This window comes from Empidonax traillii, unplaced genomic scaffold (genome assembly GCF_003031625.1).
Source record: "Empidonax traillii isolate 1590-97213 ecotype Southwest subspecies unplaced genomic scaffold, ASM303162v1 scaffold281:size1424471, whole genome shotgun sequence".
NCBI lineage: Eukaryota > Metazoa > Chordata > Aves > Passeriformes > Tyrannidae > Empidonax > Empidonax traillii.
This window is the reverse complement of record NW_020955474.1, coordinates 981,186-999,950: the sequence shown is the minus strand read 5'-3', so window position 1 is coordinate 999,950 and position 18,765 is coordinate 981,186. Positions and strand designations below refer to the sequence as shown.

General features: G+C 41.9%; 1 protein-coding gene across 2 annotated transcripts in view; it reads right to left on the bottom strand.

The window, feature by feature from the left end:
- The window catches only part of LOC114060604 (ethanolaminephosphotransferase 1-like), a 62,127-nt gene extending 51,256 nt beyond the window's left edge, over positions 1-10,871 (bottom strand). The window contains exon 1 of one of the 2 annotated variants that reach the window (XM_027890215.1): positions 10,774-10,871. In XM_027890215.1, coding sequence (XP_027746016.1) covers positions 10,774-10,830 — 57 coding nt within the window. In that variant the 5' untranslated portion in view covers positions 10,831-10,871. Of the gene's footprint in view, positions 1-3,099; positions 3,164-10,773 lie in introns of those variants that run through there. The other variant, XM_027890216.1, reaches the window with a different exon arrangement.
- Between the last annotated feature and the right edge of the window lie 7,894 nt (positions 10,872-18,765).

Genomic DNA, 18,765 nt, shown 5'->3' with positions numbered 1-18,765 from the left:
AGAAAATAGTGAATTTTAATTTTTCCTTGACCTCATGAATCACATGATTTATTATCTCTGTTGTAAACGCTGGGAGACTGAGGCATATGCAGGCTGTAATTCACCCTAAGGTTGAAGAATAGAGCAAAGAATAGAGCCCTAATAGTGTTAGTGGTATCATATTTATATACATAATTTCAGTATAAGCAATACCAATTTATTCATACAAAGTCTGCTCATATTAACTCAATTTTATATTTGTGTTGACTTTTACAAAAGGAAATAAAGAAGCCTATTAAAAATGTCAAGGCTGAAAAGCTTCTTTCCCAGACAAATTAATGTTTAACATAGCTATATATCAGGTAGTAATAATGGTTTAGGTTGCAGTATATGGAAATATACAGTTCTGTGATTGCTTGAGTATTTCATGCGATTATAGATGTCTACTATGGAAGAATACACTAGCTGTCCTGTTCCATGTTCTCACATGGAAAACCTGACAACTATCTAACGACAACATATGGACTTGAATGAAGAACATAAATATTGGGATACCTGTCCTTTTCCTGCAAGCAAACTCAGCTGGGATGGGCACAGATATGGAAGAGACACAGCTGTACCCATATGCTGATGCTCTAAGTCCTGCAGGCTTGGGGAATCTCCTCTTATGTCAAGCATTCATTGTATTTACATTACCCATGCAGAGAGACAAATCTCTATTAGTAAGCAATACCTGGCAAAAGAGTAAATGATGCAAGAACTACAGGATTGCTGAGTGTTCACCTTGTGATGCACCACAGGAGATGTACTTGTGCAGGTCCTTACCTCACAGTGAGTACTTGATAAATTCAGGTAACATCAGCCTAAATGTATCAGAATAAGGTACTTCTTGTTTTCTGTGGGCAAAGCACCAAAATGAGAGCAGCTGAAATACAGTAAGTTCCCCCCACATGTTGCTCCACACAAAATATTACTCTAAACCTAGTTCAAAGTGTTACCAAACTTCTGAAGTGCTTTCAAAGTTTAAAATGACCTTTAAACCTGAAGTCATTTACATCTGTTCAAAATTAATGAAGATGGGAGGGGAGAAAAAAAAAATCTCTTTTCCTCCTAAATTCACTTTTCACAAAGATAACTGAACACAGCCTAAACCAACAGAGAATCAATACATCAAAAGCAAAATAGGTAAAACTGTGGTCTTGAAACAAGTGATATATTGAAAATAACTCCTCTTCAGAGTGTTTTCTAAAATACGTGCGCGATGCTGTATTTCAACAGCGCCACCTGGACATCTACTGATCACTTTGCCAACACACATAAGTGATGAGCTTGTCATCATTTGGCCTGTAAGCAGAGACCTACATCACGGATGGAAAATTTGGAGGGATCTGCTGATGGAAAAGGTTTGAAAAACCGACATTTTGCAGCATATATTTGAAATTAAAAGTATTTCAGCAAGGGCTGAGGTTTTACTGTCTACCATGCATGGCTCAGCTATCCTTCCCAGGGCCAGCGCAGCACAGATGGTCCCTTCCCTTGGGCAGAGGCTCCCAGTGCTGAAGGCAGTGACTGAGACCCAGCCCTAGGAGCTTTTGCCTCCAATTATGGGACAGGACAGGCTGCCAGGCCCTGCCCTGCTGCCCTGGGGTTCCCACTGACCCCAGCCATCATGGCATCGACAGTTACCAACACCTTCCTGCAGCTTCTTTTATCACATCTCCTCTCCGATTACACAATTTCACACCACCTGAGTTTTCTAAATGACAGACAATGGAATAGGCGGCACGACAATGGATTCTCTTTTGCATAAGATGAGGGTTTTTTGTGGTTTTGAAAGCTGCAAAATGACCAAAATTCCAATCCAGGGAATGAACCAGTCACTATTTAAGAGAGCTTGGTGGGAAATCACTCTTCTGGGCAACTTCTTATGCAACATTAACTTGCCTTCTATGGTATCTTACACTTCTGGAACCACAAAAAATTAAAGAAAATACTGAAATACTGGCACATCTGGTAACAATTTTCCATCCATCTTTCAGATTCCTAGAATACATTAAACACATGGAGTTTAATTCTACTTTACATATGTTTTTACAGGTTTGTAGATATTATGAGGCACAGTCTTGAGTTTTAAAGAAAGCTTCACAAAGGGAAAGAAGAAAATCATGGTATAAACAAAAGAGCTGTACAACACTGTGGATGCCAAATGAATTCAAAATGTTCAGCAGTTTAAATGTGCTGATATATTCCAAAACACAATCCTGTTATTTCTAATAATAAAATTGCTTTACATTTTGTCATCATTTAGTTAATGATTCATACATAATGGCTTGGATTTTGTGTCTCCTACTGCTTAAATAGTTTGGACTACCCTGCCTTTCCTCCCATCCATACATTTGTTTGTTTGTTTTATTAGGTCACCAATACCTAAGTCTAGGAGTTATAAACCCCTAAGACATCTAGGGTTGAAGTGTATAACACATAAGTAGAAACTAAAGAACAGGATTTGTAATTTATCCTGGCAAAGAGTAGGTGGTGGTGGACATGTAATTGAATACTCAGATGCAAACCCTTGTCTCTTTGGGCTCTGAGGTTGTGGACTCTGTTACCTGATGGTTGTGCAGTGTGTACTAGGGCTGGATGTAGCTGCACTGTGAAGGAGGAGGCTGCCCAAGCTGGGCTCCTGAGCAGCTCTCTCCCCCCTGATTTTGCTCCCTTCAGTTCCATTAGCCTATGCATACCTACAACTAGGAAATATGGTTAAATTTTCCTTCCATCTGGTACTATTCCTAGCAAATACTCGAAACCCAGTGTCATGGTTTGGGCAATTCAACAATTCTGATTGGTATTACTAAGTCATCACGAAGTTGTTATTACATAAACTGTATTACTTAACATACGTATTACATAAAACATAAAATAAAATTCATTACGTAAAAGTTGTCCTGGGGATGCTTTGTTGCAAAGGTGTACTTGTCATTCCGACCTCCGCATTTTCAGGAATCCTGACACAGGCACTGACCCATAGGCCATAGCCATTTACCTAATGGAAGTATGTCCAGGAGGTCATGGCACACATAGAGCTGTGGGTCAGGACAGGATGCTCTTAAGGAGTCATACCTGCTAGTGGGGCACATCCCCTTGCTTGCAGAGCAGTTTCCTTCCCTAAAGACCACAGTCATGGGTTTGGATCATAGAATCATTCGGCTCAGAATAAGATCTCCCCCTTTTCAAAGTAGGTTCAGCCAGGAGCTCAAAACCAAGTGTTTTATCCAGTGGGGCTTTGAAAAGCTCCAAGGTTGGTGACTGCTGGGCAACTTGTGCCACCACTTCACTGTGTTCTTGAGGAAAATTTTCTTCTCCTTATAGGTCGCATGAAGATACCTTGGTTCAGCTTGTGCCTGCTGTCTGTGATCTCCCCACTGTGCACAATTACAAGGAGCCTGATTTCATCCTCCCAAGGACCACCCCATAGGTACCAGGGGGATGCTGCCAAGTGCCCCTGGAGGCATCTCCTCTCCAGGTAAAATAAGCCCCAACTCCACAGCCTCTCCTCACAGGACAAATGCTCCAGCCCGAGCTACTCTGGTGGCCTCCACTGAACTTCCTCCATTTTTTCTTGCATTGGGGATCCAAAACTGGACACAGTATTCTAGATTTAGCCTAGTAAAGGTGGGTAATTACTTCCCCCTTTTCTAACAGGCCATGTTACTGTTAATACAACCCAGGATGCTGCTGACCTTCTCTGCTGCCAGGGCACACTGAGGGGTTCACGTTCAGCTTCCTGACTACCACAATCCCACTTGCCAGGAGTAAAGGGCTGATGATGACAGATCTGCTGACTAGCTATGCTTGAAATCTGAGATCTAGGAGAAACATTAGAGACTCAGTACAATTGCAAGAGAAGCACAGTTTGGGGCAAGAAGTCATAATGTGCTGGTCCCAGCAGTGAGGTTCTTGTTCACTATGTGAAACTAAATAAAGATTGGATTCTTTACTGACATGACTGTAAGCACCCAGACCAGGGAGAGGTGGAAAGTCAGTGGAACTAGAAGTCAGCAACCATTTTTCAATCAACAGTACTTATATTAGGATACTGCCTAATTTGTCTTCAGGAAAAGGTTTTGCTTAGTGGGTCACATTCAAACACTTAACAACAAAGCCAAAATAACTAAATAGAATACAGAATTATGATCACATATTGAGCAAGTGACAGATAACAGAAGGCAGTTGCACATGTGCTGCTCTAAAGGGACAAAAGTAGAGGTTGGCCCAGATTGGCAAAAGCATAAATCCTACTAACACCAAAACCTGCACACTCTCAAGGGACTGCACAAAATGACTGTTAACTACTGCCATCCAAAGAAACTCTAACATAGCAAGGAAGTTGATTTTTATGGAGTTTTTGTGGTTTTTTCATAGACTGGTCTTCTACAGTTGGTAAAAGGAAACAACATCAGGATTCTGTGCATGTACAAACATGTATGTGCCAGCAGCCCTTTAAAGATCAAACACTAGAACAAATTACCATGCAGTTGGAGCTCTGCCAGAATGTGTACCTAAATCCCTGGGGAACCCAAAAAAACCTCTCCAGGCCCAGAAGATCAGGTAGATTAAAAGTGGGTTGTAGTTTTCATGAGGGATGCTAAACGGAGGTTCTATATCACATACAAAAACCAGTTGTGTTATCCAGTATCCTGGTGCACAAGAGAGGAGATATTTCACAGGAAGATTCCTCCCCCTATAAAACAACCCTTACAAGAAGAGTTCCCCTAGATTTATAACAAATAACCCACATCCAAATCATAGATGCATCTTTGCAATTAGTATTCTATTAAAATACAGATGAATAAAAAAAAATACATGTGAATACATAAATGTGTATACATGCACATCCTATACATAAAAATCCAATAAGCATTTCAGAGCACTAACATCTCTTGATAAAGCAAGAAAATGAAACTATGTGGTTGGTAGTTGCACTTTCATGAGATTCAACAAGACATACAACTCTTTATATTGAGCGTATTTGTCCTAAAAGTGATCTAATGAACCTTTGTAAAGTCACGGGTGTAGTATTGCACTCAAAACCATGTACAATAACACCATCATTAGGAAAAAAGTCCCGCAGCAAGTAATGTCAAACACAGCATCTCTGTGATGTGATTTCATTATGTTGTTGGCTTATTAGGATATGATGTGTAGAAGGAAGATAATGACTACAGAGCTCTTGAAATCCTACATTATGTCAGCTACCATTACAACAGGATAAGAATAATAGGTAATGTGTGCACAGACATTGTCTTTCAGGTATTCAGTTGGCCCACAACTCTGACACACCAATACAGTGACAGAAAATGTAAAAGTAATGAATTATTTGTTTTATTTCACATATTATTCAATAACATTTAATTTCAAGCCCAGTCTTCCGATCCATCAAAGTAACACGAAGAGGAAAGACTATTTTATATGTAGAGCAGTAGGCTGTTGACTCACTGCTCTACAGAACCTGGAAAACACTAGTTTTCACTGCCTCAAGTATTCAAGGACTTTATTAAACTGCAGTGGTTTGAAAAACCTTACTATAGCAAATAAAACTGGTAACTGCCTTCAAATAATATTTGGAATTAAAAATTAGGGGAAAAAACCTAAAAATACTACCTGCAAAAACACTATTTAATAATCATGTAATTAATGTACTCAACGTAGATAAAACTGTCCACATGCAATCATGAACACCATTAACTGTGTCCTTAAAAGTTTCAGATAAACATGCAAATGAGAGTCTCCTATCCTAAATTTTCAATATCATGTGAACTTCTTGTGCCGCTGGAGTCAAAAGCAAAACTCCAGTTCAGCAAAAGTGAACAGGACCCACTATGTTTCTAAATCTCATTAGTTACACAGGTAGCCTTGGAAAAGCATAAAGGTTTCACAGAGTCTTGCATCTGGATGAATCCTGAACTTCCAGACAGTAACTCACTAGATTATACTCAACACACTTTGCTCCTTTGGTATAAGACAGTGTAAGAGAAACAATCAAGCCTTGAAACATGATCATCATACATCTGATCTTGTTTCTCTAACCTACCAAAGTGAGGGCTGGGATGTAATTTGAGAGGTCTTCTAGTCCAGCACGTTCATCTAATGCAGGATCATGTTCAGTGTACATTAAGGAAGCAGATCAAGTTACCATGAGGTAATGAGCCAATTGCTTGTGATAAACAACCATGTTGGCACACTAAAAGAGAATACATTATCCAAAACTTCGCTAAAAAAAAGGCACCAGCAACTGTTTATTACTCAACACTAGATTGTTGATCTTCCCTCAGAGAAATTGAACCATTTCTTAAGACTGATGATTGCCCAACCCCCTTTGGTACCTGTTCCAGCAAGCCTTATCAACACAAGACTGACATAGCAGACACTTTGAATTTCTCTTTGTGCAGCCAAAACTCACATCGTCTTTCTTTAAAAGAGCACTCATGAACTGGTTGCTAGGCTCTTACTCCCATTGTACTCAGCTTGTTTCTCACAGTTCATCTTTTCTAAGCCTCTTAGTATCCATTATGTCATTCTGTGGACTGTAAACTGTGGGCCAAAGCAAGCAGGACATATTATTCCACCTGATACCTGATCAGTACATCAGCTACAAGAGTATATTCCTGCTCCCCAGGAATCTTTACTGCAGTCTGCTGTCTCCTATTTTGTGTTCAAAATGTTGATTTTTCTTTCCCCTAAGTGTTTACACTGAAATCATACTGATTTCTGGCCATTATATCCTCTTTCCAGGAACATTTTGAATCATAACCCTATTTTTCAGAATGCTTTAGTATCACGTGAAAATTTTACAATTTCCTCCCTTCAGTTATTTGATGAACGTATTGAACAGCAACAGAACTGGGACAGAGAGACAGGTAGGATTCCATTTGACAGAACCTTCTACTTTGACAGAGAACTTAAGATAACTCTTATGTTTCCATTTCACACTGATTTCATCTTACCTCTCACCCCAACCCTTATCTGCTCAGCGAGCTACCCTCTAAAAAATGGCTTAGAGGACAAAAACAGTGTTGACAAATTCAGATAAAAATGTGGAACCATAGACCTTAATTTTTAATGTTATATCTGATTTTTTAAATAATCTTTTCCAAGGCCTCTTCTTTGAGTCAAGCCTCTACAGCTTGTCCTTAGATCTCTTTTCTCCTGAAACAGGAGAAAACATCAGTGTTTTCTGGCTTGGGAAACCTTTTTGCACAGGTGCTGCAGAAAAGATGACTCAAGGCATATTTGCAAGGGAAATCCTAAAAGTGAAGTGATGAGAAGACGCAACAGCAACAAGAGCTCACCATTGGCATTACTGCATTCTGGTCCAAATTCTGCTTTTATCTGTACTCATCACCTGGCTGTCTCAGAACTGTTTGTTTCCAACAGAAACCCAAACAGGCAGAAAAAAAGGCAGCTGAGTAATTCTGTGGGTGCTCCTCTAGAACTGCAGAATGCTGATAAAATACAAAAGTAGAAATGATATGACCTAAGCTCTACAATAGAGGTTGGCTGCAGCTTTCAGACTGTGTTGCTCCAGATCGCAGGGAATAGCACAAAATCCAAGTGTCAGCATCTTCTGCTCTACAGTTGCAGCACATCACCAAGCATGCAATTATCCTGAAATTAGGACCTGTCCACCTGCCCCACAGGCAAGAAGATGGCAGAATTATCACAGCAGCAATAGTGAGGGTTGCATCCGAACTCTCATTATCACATCTCCACCTGTTCTCAGTGTGGTTTTAAGCAGTAAAAGAAAACTGAATCCCTAAATCCCCATTAACATGCAGAATAAACAGGAATAGATTTGTTAAGTGAAACAGCTAGCCCTGAGGATCCAATGTCCATGAAAATTTTACACTAGGCTGGTTACAGTATAATAGTATGGACTGAATGTATTTGGTGTACTTGTGCATTTTTCCTTAGTACAGCTGGTTCAGGTTCACTCAAAGGGAATGCATTTTTGTGCTCTGAGGTCACTCTGTGATACAAACCAAAGCTTGGTAATTGGGGAAAACTTGCTTCAAAAGCATAATTTACATGGACCTGACATGCTAAAGGGTGCTGAAGTCTTTGCATTCATTGGAGGTCTGCCATTCCCTTTGCAAAGAACTGTGCTGGTTTTGTTGCCAAGGCCCTCCTCCAACTGTGAGCAGGAGACAGACAGTGCCTGAGACATACAATTGTGGTATTCATGGCAGAGAAATTAATTCAGCTGTGTGAAAATTTTGAAAATCAAACAGCATTTTTTTTCAAGCCAAATTTGCCTTTACGAAAGGAGTCGATTACACAAATTAGTTTTTTAAGCTGCGTTATGCTCTGCTCTCAGATCAGCTCGATGGATAAGCTGTGCAAAGCACGGAGGATATTAAGCCACCTATACTACTGCAAATATAATGCTGCACTGGGATGCACAACAGAGAGGTGCATACTGCTACCTAAGGTTTCCTAGGCATGCTTAATGTCCAAAATACATGAGTTTAGCTCAATATCAAACATATGCTAACAAATCCTTTGAGAGATTACCTATTTCTCCACAAGACCAGCCTGTGTATCCTTCCACAGTACTCCAGAGCCAGGTTCACCAGGAAACACACTACAGAAATAGCCAGCTGGTTGTAAGAAGAGGTAACCTCTGTGTGCTGGGCACAGTAATCAAGAGTTTAGTGCCTGTTGAGTAGTCAGCAAAGGCAGCAGCAGTCTCCTCAGAGGAGCTGGGAAGCTGGAGGAGCAGGATGCAGTAAGGCCGTAGGTTGGAGGGGAGGAGATGGCAGCCAGAGGGCAACAGGGGGCTGAAGAGCATGTCTCAGGCCTGGGAGGTGGTGAGAACAAAGTTGTGGTTGTGGCAGCAGCCCTAGGCATGGGAGGGTGAGGGGAAGAGATTGTGGCAGTGATTAGTGTCTCCTTGCTGCACTCATTTTGCATTTTTTGAGAACTTTAATCTACTGTGAGGAGCATTTAGGAATGGGAATGGGCAGAGCTGCCATCACCTGCCAGGTCCTCCTGCAACCTGAGCACCAGGAAAATGGTGCAGATACCCCACCAGCTCATCTCATGCAGCTGTATTTCTCTGGGTGTAACCTGTGCCATTTGGATTTAATTATTTCCAGGATGTCCTAATCCTGAGCCACCTCAGGTAATAGAAAACCAACTATTTGATTTCTAAATAAATTTCTAAATAAATTTCTATCTTTCTAAAACCTGTACTTACCACCCTTCTTCCAGGCACGGTTGAACAGATACTTCTCAAGTGTGTTGGCTGAGTACTACAGTTAGGAAAATTACCAAATATATTTTCTGGCCTTTACAATGGTCTCAAGAAATTGATATACTAAAATAAAATGGTTTGATATGTGATTCTGTCTTTTGTTAATCATTTGTCCTGCAAATCATAAGTATGGCACAATGATTACAGGTTTGTTGGGGTTTTTTTTAAATGCTCTTTTGATTCTTTCCCATCTGCACTTGTTTGAAGCCACTTTCATTCAAGTGATAAGGAAGAATGTAACACAAGTGTTCCTTGTATTTGTACTACGAACTCAAATATTTTCGGAAAGTTACTTAAATAACAATGTCTGTTTATGCTAAAAACAGCTTTTTGTTTTCGTCTGGTGACCTCAGTCAAGACTGCAGCTCCACCGTTCAAGCACAGGCCTGTGCAACTTACACCCAGTGGCCAGATGCAGATTGCAGCATGTTTTATCCCACTCATACCGGAGACACAGAACAGGTTGGTACATTTTAATGAGCTGCTGTGCAAAACAAGTTCCTAGTAAGCAACCTGGAGAAAGCTCTCGAATCCACAGTTCCTCCATCATCATTCACCCTGAGGTGAGCAGGCAGAGCTGCTGGCCCAGGGAAGGGCTTGGGAGGAGCTGATTGCCCTGGTCCTGTGCCAGCCCGGGAGGGCACATGGTAAAAGCAAGAAGACAAGAATCATGGGGAGTGTGGGGTAGGGGCTGTCTTGGGAAACGGAACATAAAATAATAGGTTGGGCACTGTGCTGGTGGAAGCTACGTGCTTTTCACAGGGAGCAGTGTGTGTGCAAGCAGGGTGGCATAGCCCATCTCGCACACCTGCACCTCAGCTAGAGCAAACCTGGATGATCCCCTGTACTGCACCTGCAATGTCCTGGGAACAAAGCCCAGGTATATCCTAAGTCTGTGACATAACACTGGCAAATCTAAATATCTAATGATTCACCCATTCATTTGAATTCTGCATGCCTGTTATTTGCAAACACGAGGTTTAGTTCAAATTATTGAAAGTAAGGTGTTTTTTTTCCTGGCTTCTTCATTTATTTCTCAGTGCCAGAGAATTCCTGTATCTGAAGGCTTTGCACAGAGCCAGACAAGCACCATCAACGCACTCTTTCTTACAGAAACACCAGATGCCTCCTAACCACGCTGCTCTAAAACGGGCAGGGCTTTTAAAGACGCTGATACTCACTCAAAGCCCGGTTCACTCTGCCTCCACCGAGACGTGCCTCTTCGCGAACACCCAGTTCCTACCCAGGCAAGGCACTCGCTCGGAGCCGGACCCCGGCCAGGTGCGAGCGTGCACAGGTGGAGATGGGGAACATCCCTGCGGACGCCCTGGCGGCAGAGGGACGGTCCGGCCGGCGGGGCCGCGGGCAGAGCGGGGATGGGCTGCGCGTTCGGCCGCGGCACAGCGGAGCGCTCCGGAGCCCGGAGACGCCACAGCGGGAGCCCCGTCCGCCCCTCCCGACCCCCCGGGGCTGCTCCTCACCTTGTACTGTCGGAAGCCGTCCAGCTGCCGGCCGCTGACATACCGCCACCGCCACATCGCTCCGCCGCGCTCCGCGCCGCGCCGGCAGGGAGGGAGGGAGGGAGGGAGGGAGGGAGGGATGGGAGGAGGGATGAGGGAGGCGGCGGGGCCGGGGCCAGGGGCGGGCGGAGGGCGGCTCCTCGGCCGCGCCCCGCGGGCCGGACCTGCCCCCCGCTCCGGGCATCAACGGGGACACCGGCGGGCTTTGCCCGGGCGTCTCCCATGGGAGCAGGCGTTTCGCCGCGGCCCCAGGGCGCTCCCCTGGCCTCGGTGCCAATAGCGTGTGTTCCACACCTGTAATTTCTGCACGGAACTCGGTACCGGGGACAGCCCGCAGCAGCCTCCCGTGGGCACCGCGAGCAGCAACGCAAATAACGTTGCAGTATCATCTCCAAGCTATTTTTCTGGTTACAGGTCTATTAAAGATGGGATATTTATAACGTGAGCGAAGATGTGCCTGTGAAGACGCTACACAAAAGAATGCTGTTTAAGTAACGTGTTTCAGAAACATGTAACACTGGAGATTAAGGTTTTTGTTGGCATTTCTTTCCTTTCCAGCAATAATCTGCCTCTTGTATCTCTTTATTGCACCTGCATTGGAGCCTATCACACCACATCCATCAGAAGTGCACTCTGCACCTCCTGATTTCTAAGAAGGAGAAGCACTGATGTAGGCAAAAAAAGACTGGAAAACATCAGGAGAGATGTTTCCAGCTGCAAATGAATTTAAGCATATGGCATGACACTTTGTGTTACCTTCTCTGTACACTGCTGGAGGAAGAGTTGAAATCATACACATCAGGTTCCAAGATCTTATTGACCAATTGGAATCTATCCAGAAAGGAAATCAATTAAAATCCATTACTTGCACCACACAAGGTCTTCCAGGCACCTAAAGCATTGTGAGAGTCAGTGTTATTTTACAAACTGTGCAGGTTGGATAGGGATTATATAAGTTATAATCGTTAAGTGCAAACTGTATACAATGGTTCTTGTTCTGCATTATTAATTACACATTAATCACTTGAGATGTGCTTACACCTACATTCTGCTTCCAGCAGCAGCAGTTAAACTTCTGCTCTTGAAAATAACCCAGAACTTTAACACTCAGCTTCAAGTTACTGAGTTAAAGCTTGATTCCAGTTAGGAAATCTGAAGTATATAGAGCTTATATTTTTCATGAACTGACTCTAATTTTAATTAGTGTTCATACCCTGGATCCCCTTCATTGTTGTTATCATGGTTTTAAGCTGTGTTATGCTATTGAGTTAATCTACAAGGGTATATAAGAAAAGACTCGCAACCTCTACTGTACTCAGTGCAGTTTTTTTATGCAAGTAAGTTAGTAAAACTGGCCAAACCATTTTGTAGTTACCGCTTTCATTTCTTAACTCTAACCCTTATAAGCCTCAAACATGAAAGTAGAAATTTGTCTGAACAACTATTAGGAGTGTGATGGACAGTAGGAGAAAACGTGCTTGTTTTTCTGAAAGGTAGAAGGTTGGAAAGTATTTTTTGTCTCTGTATTTATGTCAAAAATATGCAGATACAGAAGACATAGATACAGCAAATACAGAATAGAAGTTTTATTTCCTATTCTCTGAAAACTATTTTGGAGATAAATGGAACACTTAAAAAAAACCCAAACAAACTAAAAACCCCTCCACTAACCAGAGAATGTAAAAGACTGCTTACATGTAAAAATGCAGTTTCATGAACTCGTATCTCAGCATGTTCTGTCTCTGCCAATGCGCACATCAAAGGACTCAGCGTTAGGTAACCTATACTGAAGAGAAGGAAACAGACTGGTGACTGAGTATGAAACATCACAGCTATGATACAGGAAACGTGAGGCTTGAGAATAGTGTAGAAATTACACTGATGTGCTAGCTAGATGATTTAAGAAACTTCCTTGATTTAGGCACCATGATTCATACAAACGGTTGGCCCTTAAGATCAAGCATGCAGGGTAGCCAAGCCTGGGTGTGAATAAAGCCCACAGCCACATGCTTTACTGCTTCACCTGATGTTCTCACTGTCTCCATGTATACCCATGTATAATTTTATATATATATTATTTATATGTATATTATATGGATTTTTTTTTTAATCTGAGCTGTATATTATGTATATGTATATGCTACGGTTACATTTTTTGATCTGACATGACTAAGGGTTCTTTTCTGGACAATTGTTTGAGCTGTGATCCAAGGTGTCCATCTGTCCTACATGCAGGATTGTGGGAAGAGCAGTGAAAGCAGTCTTAGTGCTGTAGTACATTACCTTCTATCTTTTCTGGAAAATTAGTGAGTTGTAGCCTGAGTAAGGAGGAGCTGTAACTGGTACATGAGTATTATTACCTGAACAAACTTCCATTTCATGAGCTTGAGAGTGGATAAGATGAGCACAGCTAACCTTCACTATAGAAAAAGTTTAAGTTTTTTTTAACAACTGTGGCTGGGACATTTGTGACAGGTCAGACTTCACTAAGTAAATGACCCAAACATGGCTTTTGGCAGCTCAGGGGGAAATAACTCAAGACCGGATTTGAATTCAGTGAAATCAGCCAGGGAATTCTCAGGTCTTCAGTGCTGCTTACTAATTACATGTAGTACTGAGAGGAAAACGAGTTATTATTTTGAAAGAGTGTGCATATTGTACCACTGGTATATGCAAGAAAAAGTTAAAAAGAATAGCTGTTCCACGGATATTAATGGCACTTTTTTTAAGAAAGAAACCAAATATTAAGGCGAGTTGTATTCTGTATCCATCAAAATGATAGGCAAAGAGATAAGGGCTCAGGATGACTCAGAATAAATCCTTGGGTTTCAGTTTGTCTCTCTGTTACAAGTTATATTAATAAATTAATAATGATGGAGTTTCTCGCATAGGGAAGCCCGCCTACTATGGCAACTTTGGCTTTTAATAATTTATTGTGTCTTGTTTATTCTCCACCTTAAAGCTGCCTGCTATGCAATACCCTCTATCTAGGAGGCATCTAATAGGACATTCCTGCCTATATCAAGAAGTAAAAAAAAAAGCAGGGAGAAATAATGGGAAGAGAAAACTCAGAATGGATAGCTGCCGAAATAGTAGAAGAAAAGACTAATGTAGTGGGAGGTAAAGAGGGAGCACTGTGGGACACTGCAGTTTCCCCTAGAATGTGTGACATGACTCAGGCAGTGCTTCCCTCCCCCTCCCTGCATGGGCTAGCAGAAATCTATAAATGTTCAGGATGACTATACTGTAAAAGAAGACAGTGACTAGAATCAGTTTAGAGGCTCAGTTTAATTTCCAGGCTTTCTTTGTCTCTTAGCCTTATTTAATACTCATGGCTATTTAACCTACTAACACAACACTGAATGCTAAGCTGTATCAGTTCCAAAGCCAGTTGCTCATTTGCAGTTTCGGTCTGCCCATGGGTGGATAAGCTCCACAAAGGCAGACTCCTGCTGGCAGTTCACTAAAGGACATTAAAGATGACCTCCAATCTGGTTTGAATGAGAACTATATTTGCTACACCAAGAAAAGTTTTCAAAAAACATTTGGTGAATTTCAGAATATGTCCAGAATGTGGCTAATGGATAGAAAACAAATGCAACAAGTAGTGTAAACAGATCATAGCTTGTTAGCTCTTGCAGGGCTTGCAAACAATACAAACGCAGTGAGCCACTGCTGCTTACCACAGTCCTCTCTCTGCCTTTGTTCCAGAGCATGCCTGGCGTGCTGGGGCTCATGCAGGGGAAACAACCACCACGTTAGTGGGCACTTATCAGTGAGACATTCTACAGATTCGTGGCATATGGCCGGGACATAGCACCAGGTCCAGTCCCCAAATTCTGTATTTAGAGTGATGCTAGAGTTGGTTACAAACCATGGATACTGTGGTGTGGAGAATCACACAGCTGAGGGACGAGATCTGCCAAGTATTGTTGGAAACCAGCTGTGTCTGGATGCCAGAGGGGACAGGTGATTTTGGGCAGGTCCAGGCTCCCATGTTCCCAGCAGATGCAGTCTGTATGAGAATTCTCATGATGTCTATCCATTTCCTACCTGGAAAGGAAAAGTCATTTGTTCTGAAAAGAACATGTGCCAAAATAGATTGAGCCAAAGCTGTTACCTTGCTCAACAGCACCAAGTGTTTCTACACTGATGCACAGTAACTTGCTCCTTAGCCGTTCCCTCAGCAGCGTGTGGGCCTGATCCAGGCCAGGGAGTCTGGGTCAGGGAGCAAGGACAGTCACAGGAGAGTGTGTACTCAAGCCTGTGCTCTGGTTCCCTCCAGTTTGCTAAGGGGAAAGCTTGCTGAGCACTGGACCCAGCCGTCCACACTGCTTAAATGTTTACCTTCTTCCCAGCTCTGCTTTCAATTACATCAGCTCCCTTCAGGCTTCTGTGGACCAGCTAGCCCCTGTATGGATGCACGTGAATCCATGCCAATCAGCCTTGTTTCCCTCAGCAGTATAGATAGCCTGTGCTTAGTGATGCTTAACACGAACTTCTCAAACTGAGAAGATCTTCTTGACTGCAGACATTCAGCAGAGCACATCCATTTTTTAACTAACTTCTTCCTTGGGCAAGGCATTGCTTAGGTTTTTCAGGAACAGTCTTCAGTGCAAGGGTACATTTTAGTCACAATAAAACCAATTATGCTAAAGAAATGTTAATACTGGACCTAAAAGAGGAAATTCAGTATCTTAAGTTACTACAATATAGAAAGTGCAGTATTATCAGTATCTCAGTAATTTTAAAATCTTGTTGAATTAAATTAACAGGGAGCAAACTCATCTAACAATTGAAATTTAAAATATGGCACTTTTTTCCAGCTCTGAATATATGCCTGCATTTTTTCTCACCAGTTAGAGCCAAAAGAGAGTACTTTGATGATAGATGTTCGGTTTCAGGTTGGAAAAAGCGTATTTTATTTGCACTTACCTCATTACTACAGAGACATCTTATAAAAAGTAGGCAAATACGTTTCACAAATGTTACCATCTGTCAGAAAGTTATGTACTCATATTCCTTTTATAGCACTGACACGGGGAAATAGCAAGAGAAGACCTAAAAGTGTCATAGGCAGTGCTTGGTGCTGGGATGTTGAGATGACCCGGCTTAGGCCCAGTATGCAGTCATCCTGTGCCAGCTGGCAGCCAGGACACCCCAGAGGCTGGAGCCCCTCATGTCTTCATGACCCAGGGGCAAGGGCTGGTAAAGAGATGCTTCCTGGGTATGTCGATTCACTTAAAACCTATTTTTGCTTTTGATTCTTAAATGGTCAGCTATTAATTTTTAATTTGCGTGAATGTAAAACTTGATTCTGTTTGATTCACTGCAATCTGGCATCCCCTGAGGGTTTTTATGTTGTTTTTTATTTCCATTTCTTCCACAGTTAACAGCTTGCCTCAGCATAGTGATGCATTGTACTGTGAAATGATACAATTTAATGTATAGTTGAAATGACACTGCAGCTTGAGGATTAAAAAGTCTGAAGTGTTTCATGTTGTTTCCTAGAAAACCTTAGAGAGCTTGGAATGATTAAACTGCAGCACAGACTTCAGAGGAAAATATTACTTTGGATCTAGACTGGGATCTATCTGGGATTTAGCCTGGGCCTTGGATCACCTCCTGCCTGACAGACTCATAAAAATCCAGCTGACTCTGAAAGAAAAACTCTAAAATACTTGATGAGTTTTTCCTCATCTATCTCATCCCAGTTCAGTGGCTGGGATGCCTGTGACTTTTAAAACTTTACTGAGGAAATGACACACATCAAAAGCCTGTTTGAATTTGTCATTGTCCCTACCAGGCTATATACACTAGGAAGCTTTGAAAGCTCCAACTTAATGCTCTGCAAGAGGAAATGAATCCATAAATGCTGAAGGACAGGCACATTCAATCAATATAAACAAGTGCTCCAAATTTCATTAATTGAAGCTTTCTTATAGTTTGATTCCTTTGTATAAAATATATTTTGTTTCTTTGAACAGGTTCTTTCTATATGTGGATTAAGAAACATCAATACAATCAACAGCATCACTGACAAACAAATGCTTTTTTCCTGGACTTCAGTAAGGAAATTAATTTTTATTGTTAACAGGAATTTTATATTTTTCATAGAATTTTCACGCAACAAAAATTCTAAAAGTATACAATTTCTCAACATTTCCTGAGCAGCAGTAGATTTGATCTTGAGCACAGACACAGTTAATCAGTATATCAGATAAAACAGTGGACTCAAACTATTATTTAAGCCTATGAGAACATGGATCTTCTTGTATATGTAGATGAAAAAACAGTTCTCCAAAAATTACATAGCCAATTGTGTTAATTATGACTTCTGAAAGTATTATGCACAGAAATTTTTAACAGGCTTGAAGAATAATGTACTGGTATTGTGAAACTTAAACTTCTGTCAAGAAACTCAGCATCTACTATTCTGTCTTCACAGCAGAACTATTTCAAAAAAGTCACAGCTCTATTTTAATTCCTAATATAAAGGGTTCTTTTCTCACATGTTTCCTCTATTTCCATGTAATTTCAGTACTTCTTTCTGAAGAACATGAAAATAAATAAAAGAAATCTATTGATTGGGTCATCTTCTTGGGATTCTATAGAAGTAAGTTCCTTTCAGGTGTGAGCACCTTGGAATCCTCAGAAGCAGTTCATGAACAGAAAAAAATACAGATTCACTAAGCAGACCAGACTTCTGTGGTCCCTGTATTTCTCTGTGGTATAGTTCTAACACAAACTGTTTAGATGAATAGTGCAATAACATAATTTTTTAAAATATCAAAGAAAACCACTTTGATGATATATAATAGAATTCATTTGTCAGTCTGGCAATTTCAGAAGAAATACTGCAAATTTTTGGAAGGATGAGAACACAAGTGCTTTTAACTCTGTTTTGAACATAACAATCAAAGGCAGTATGGGGCTTGGATGATGGTGTTCCTGGCTCTTCTGTTTGCAAAATCCACTTTAATTAGTGGCAGTTTTATAAAGGGAACGCAAGACAGGTATTGGCCACAGAGTGCTTTGGAAAAAATACAAACTGTAAACTATAGACAGATATATGTAATTAGTGTTTAATAATATAAATGAAGTCATGCAGCACTTTCTACCAAAATGTGCTTTATGAATTCTAATTAAGCTAGAAGATAGACTACCTCATTTTACAAAAGACTGTTTATTATTAACTGTGTTAATAATAAAGCACTGGCAGCACTGGCAGCCTAAACGACCTTCTGAAGAACATACAAAAAGCAGTACAAAAATAACCTTTCTGCCAGTGTTTCCTCTCGCACCAGAAAAACATTTGTAAAGGTGATCAGCCTTTTTTCCTTCAGTTAGCTGCAGCTATTATTTTATGGAAGAGAACCTCCTTACAAAGCAGTTTCGATTCCACGTCTCTACACCTTGGCACTGGCATTACATTCACTGGCTTACTTTTTGTTCAGGGAATTATCTTACAGTAACGGCTTAACAGTGAAAGTATTTTTCATAAAGTGTCTAGTGTGGCTCGTGAACTCCTTCTACAATAAACACAGCTCAGACGCGGTTTCCACACCATCCCCTCACAAACCAGCGCGGCCAACTCAGCCCCTGCCCTGGGCAGAGGCACAGACGATCCCGGAGGCTGCAGCATCCCGTCGCTCCCCGCATGCCCGGCTCCGCATGAAACCTCGGGGCAGCCGGACGGGGGAAGGGAAGAAGGACACGGTGCCAGCAATGGGATTTCCCGCCGGGAAAACCACGTCGGCTCCCTGGGCGGGACCGCGACAACAACAGACACCGCCCCCCCCCGCGCGCGCACCGCGACCCTCCCCTCCCCTCCCGGGAAACCCCTCCCTTCTCCTACGTCACCCGCACTCCGCCCAATCAGGAGCCGAGGCTGCGGCGGCGCCAAAGCTGCAAGGGGCAGGCGCGCGCCGGGGGTTCCCTCGGCCCCGCCCC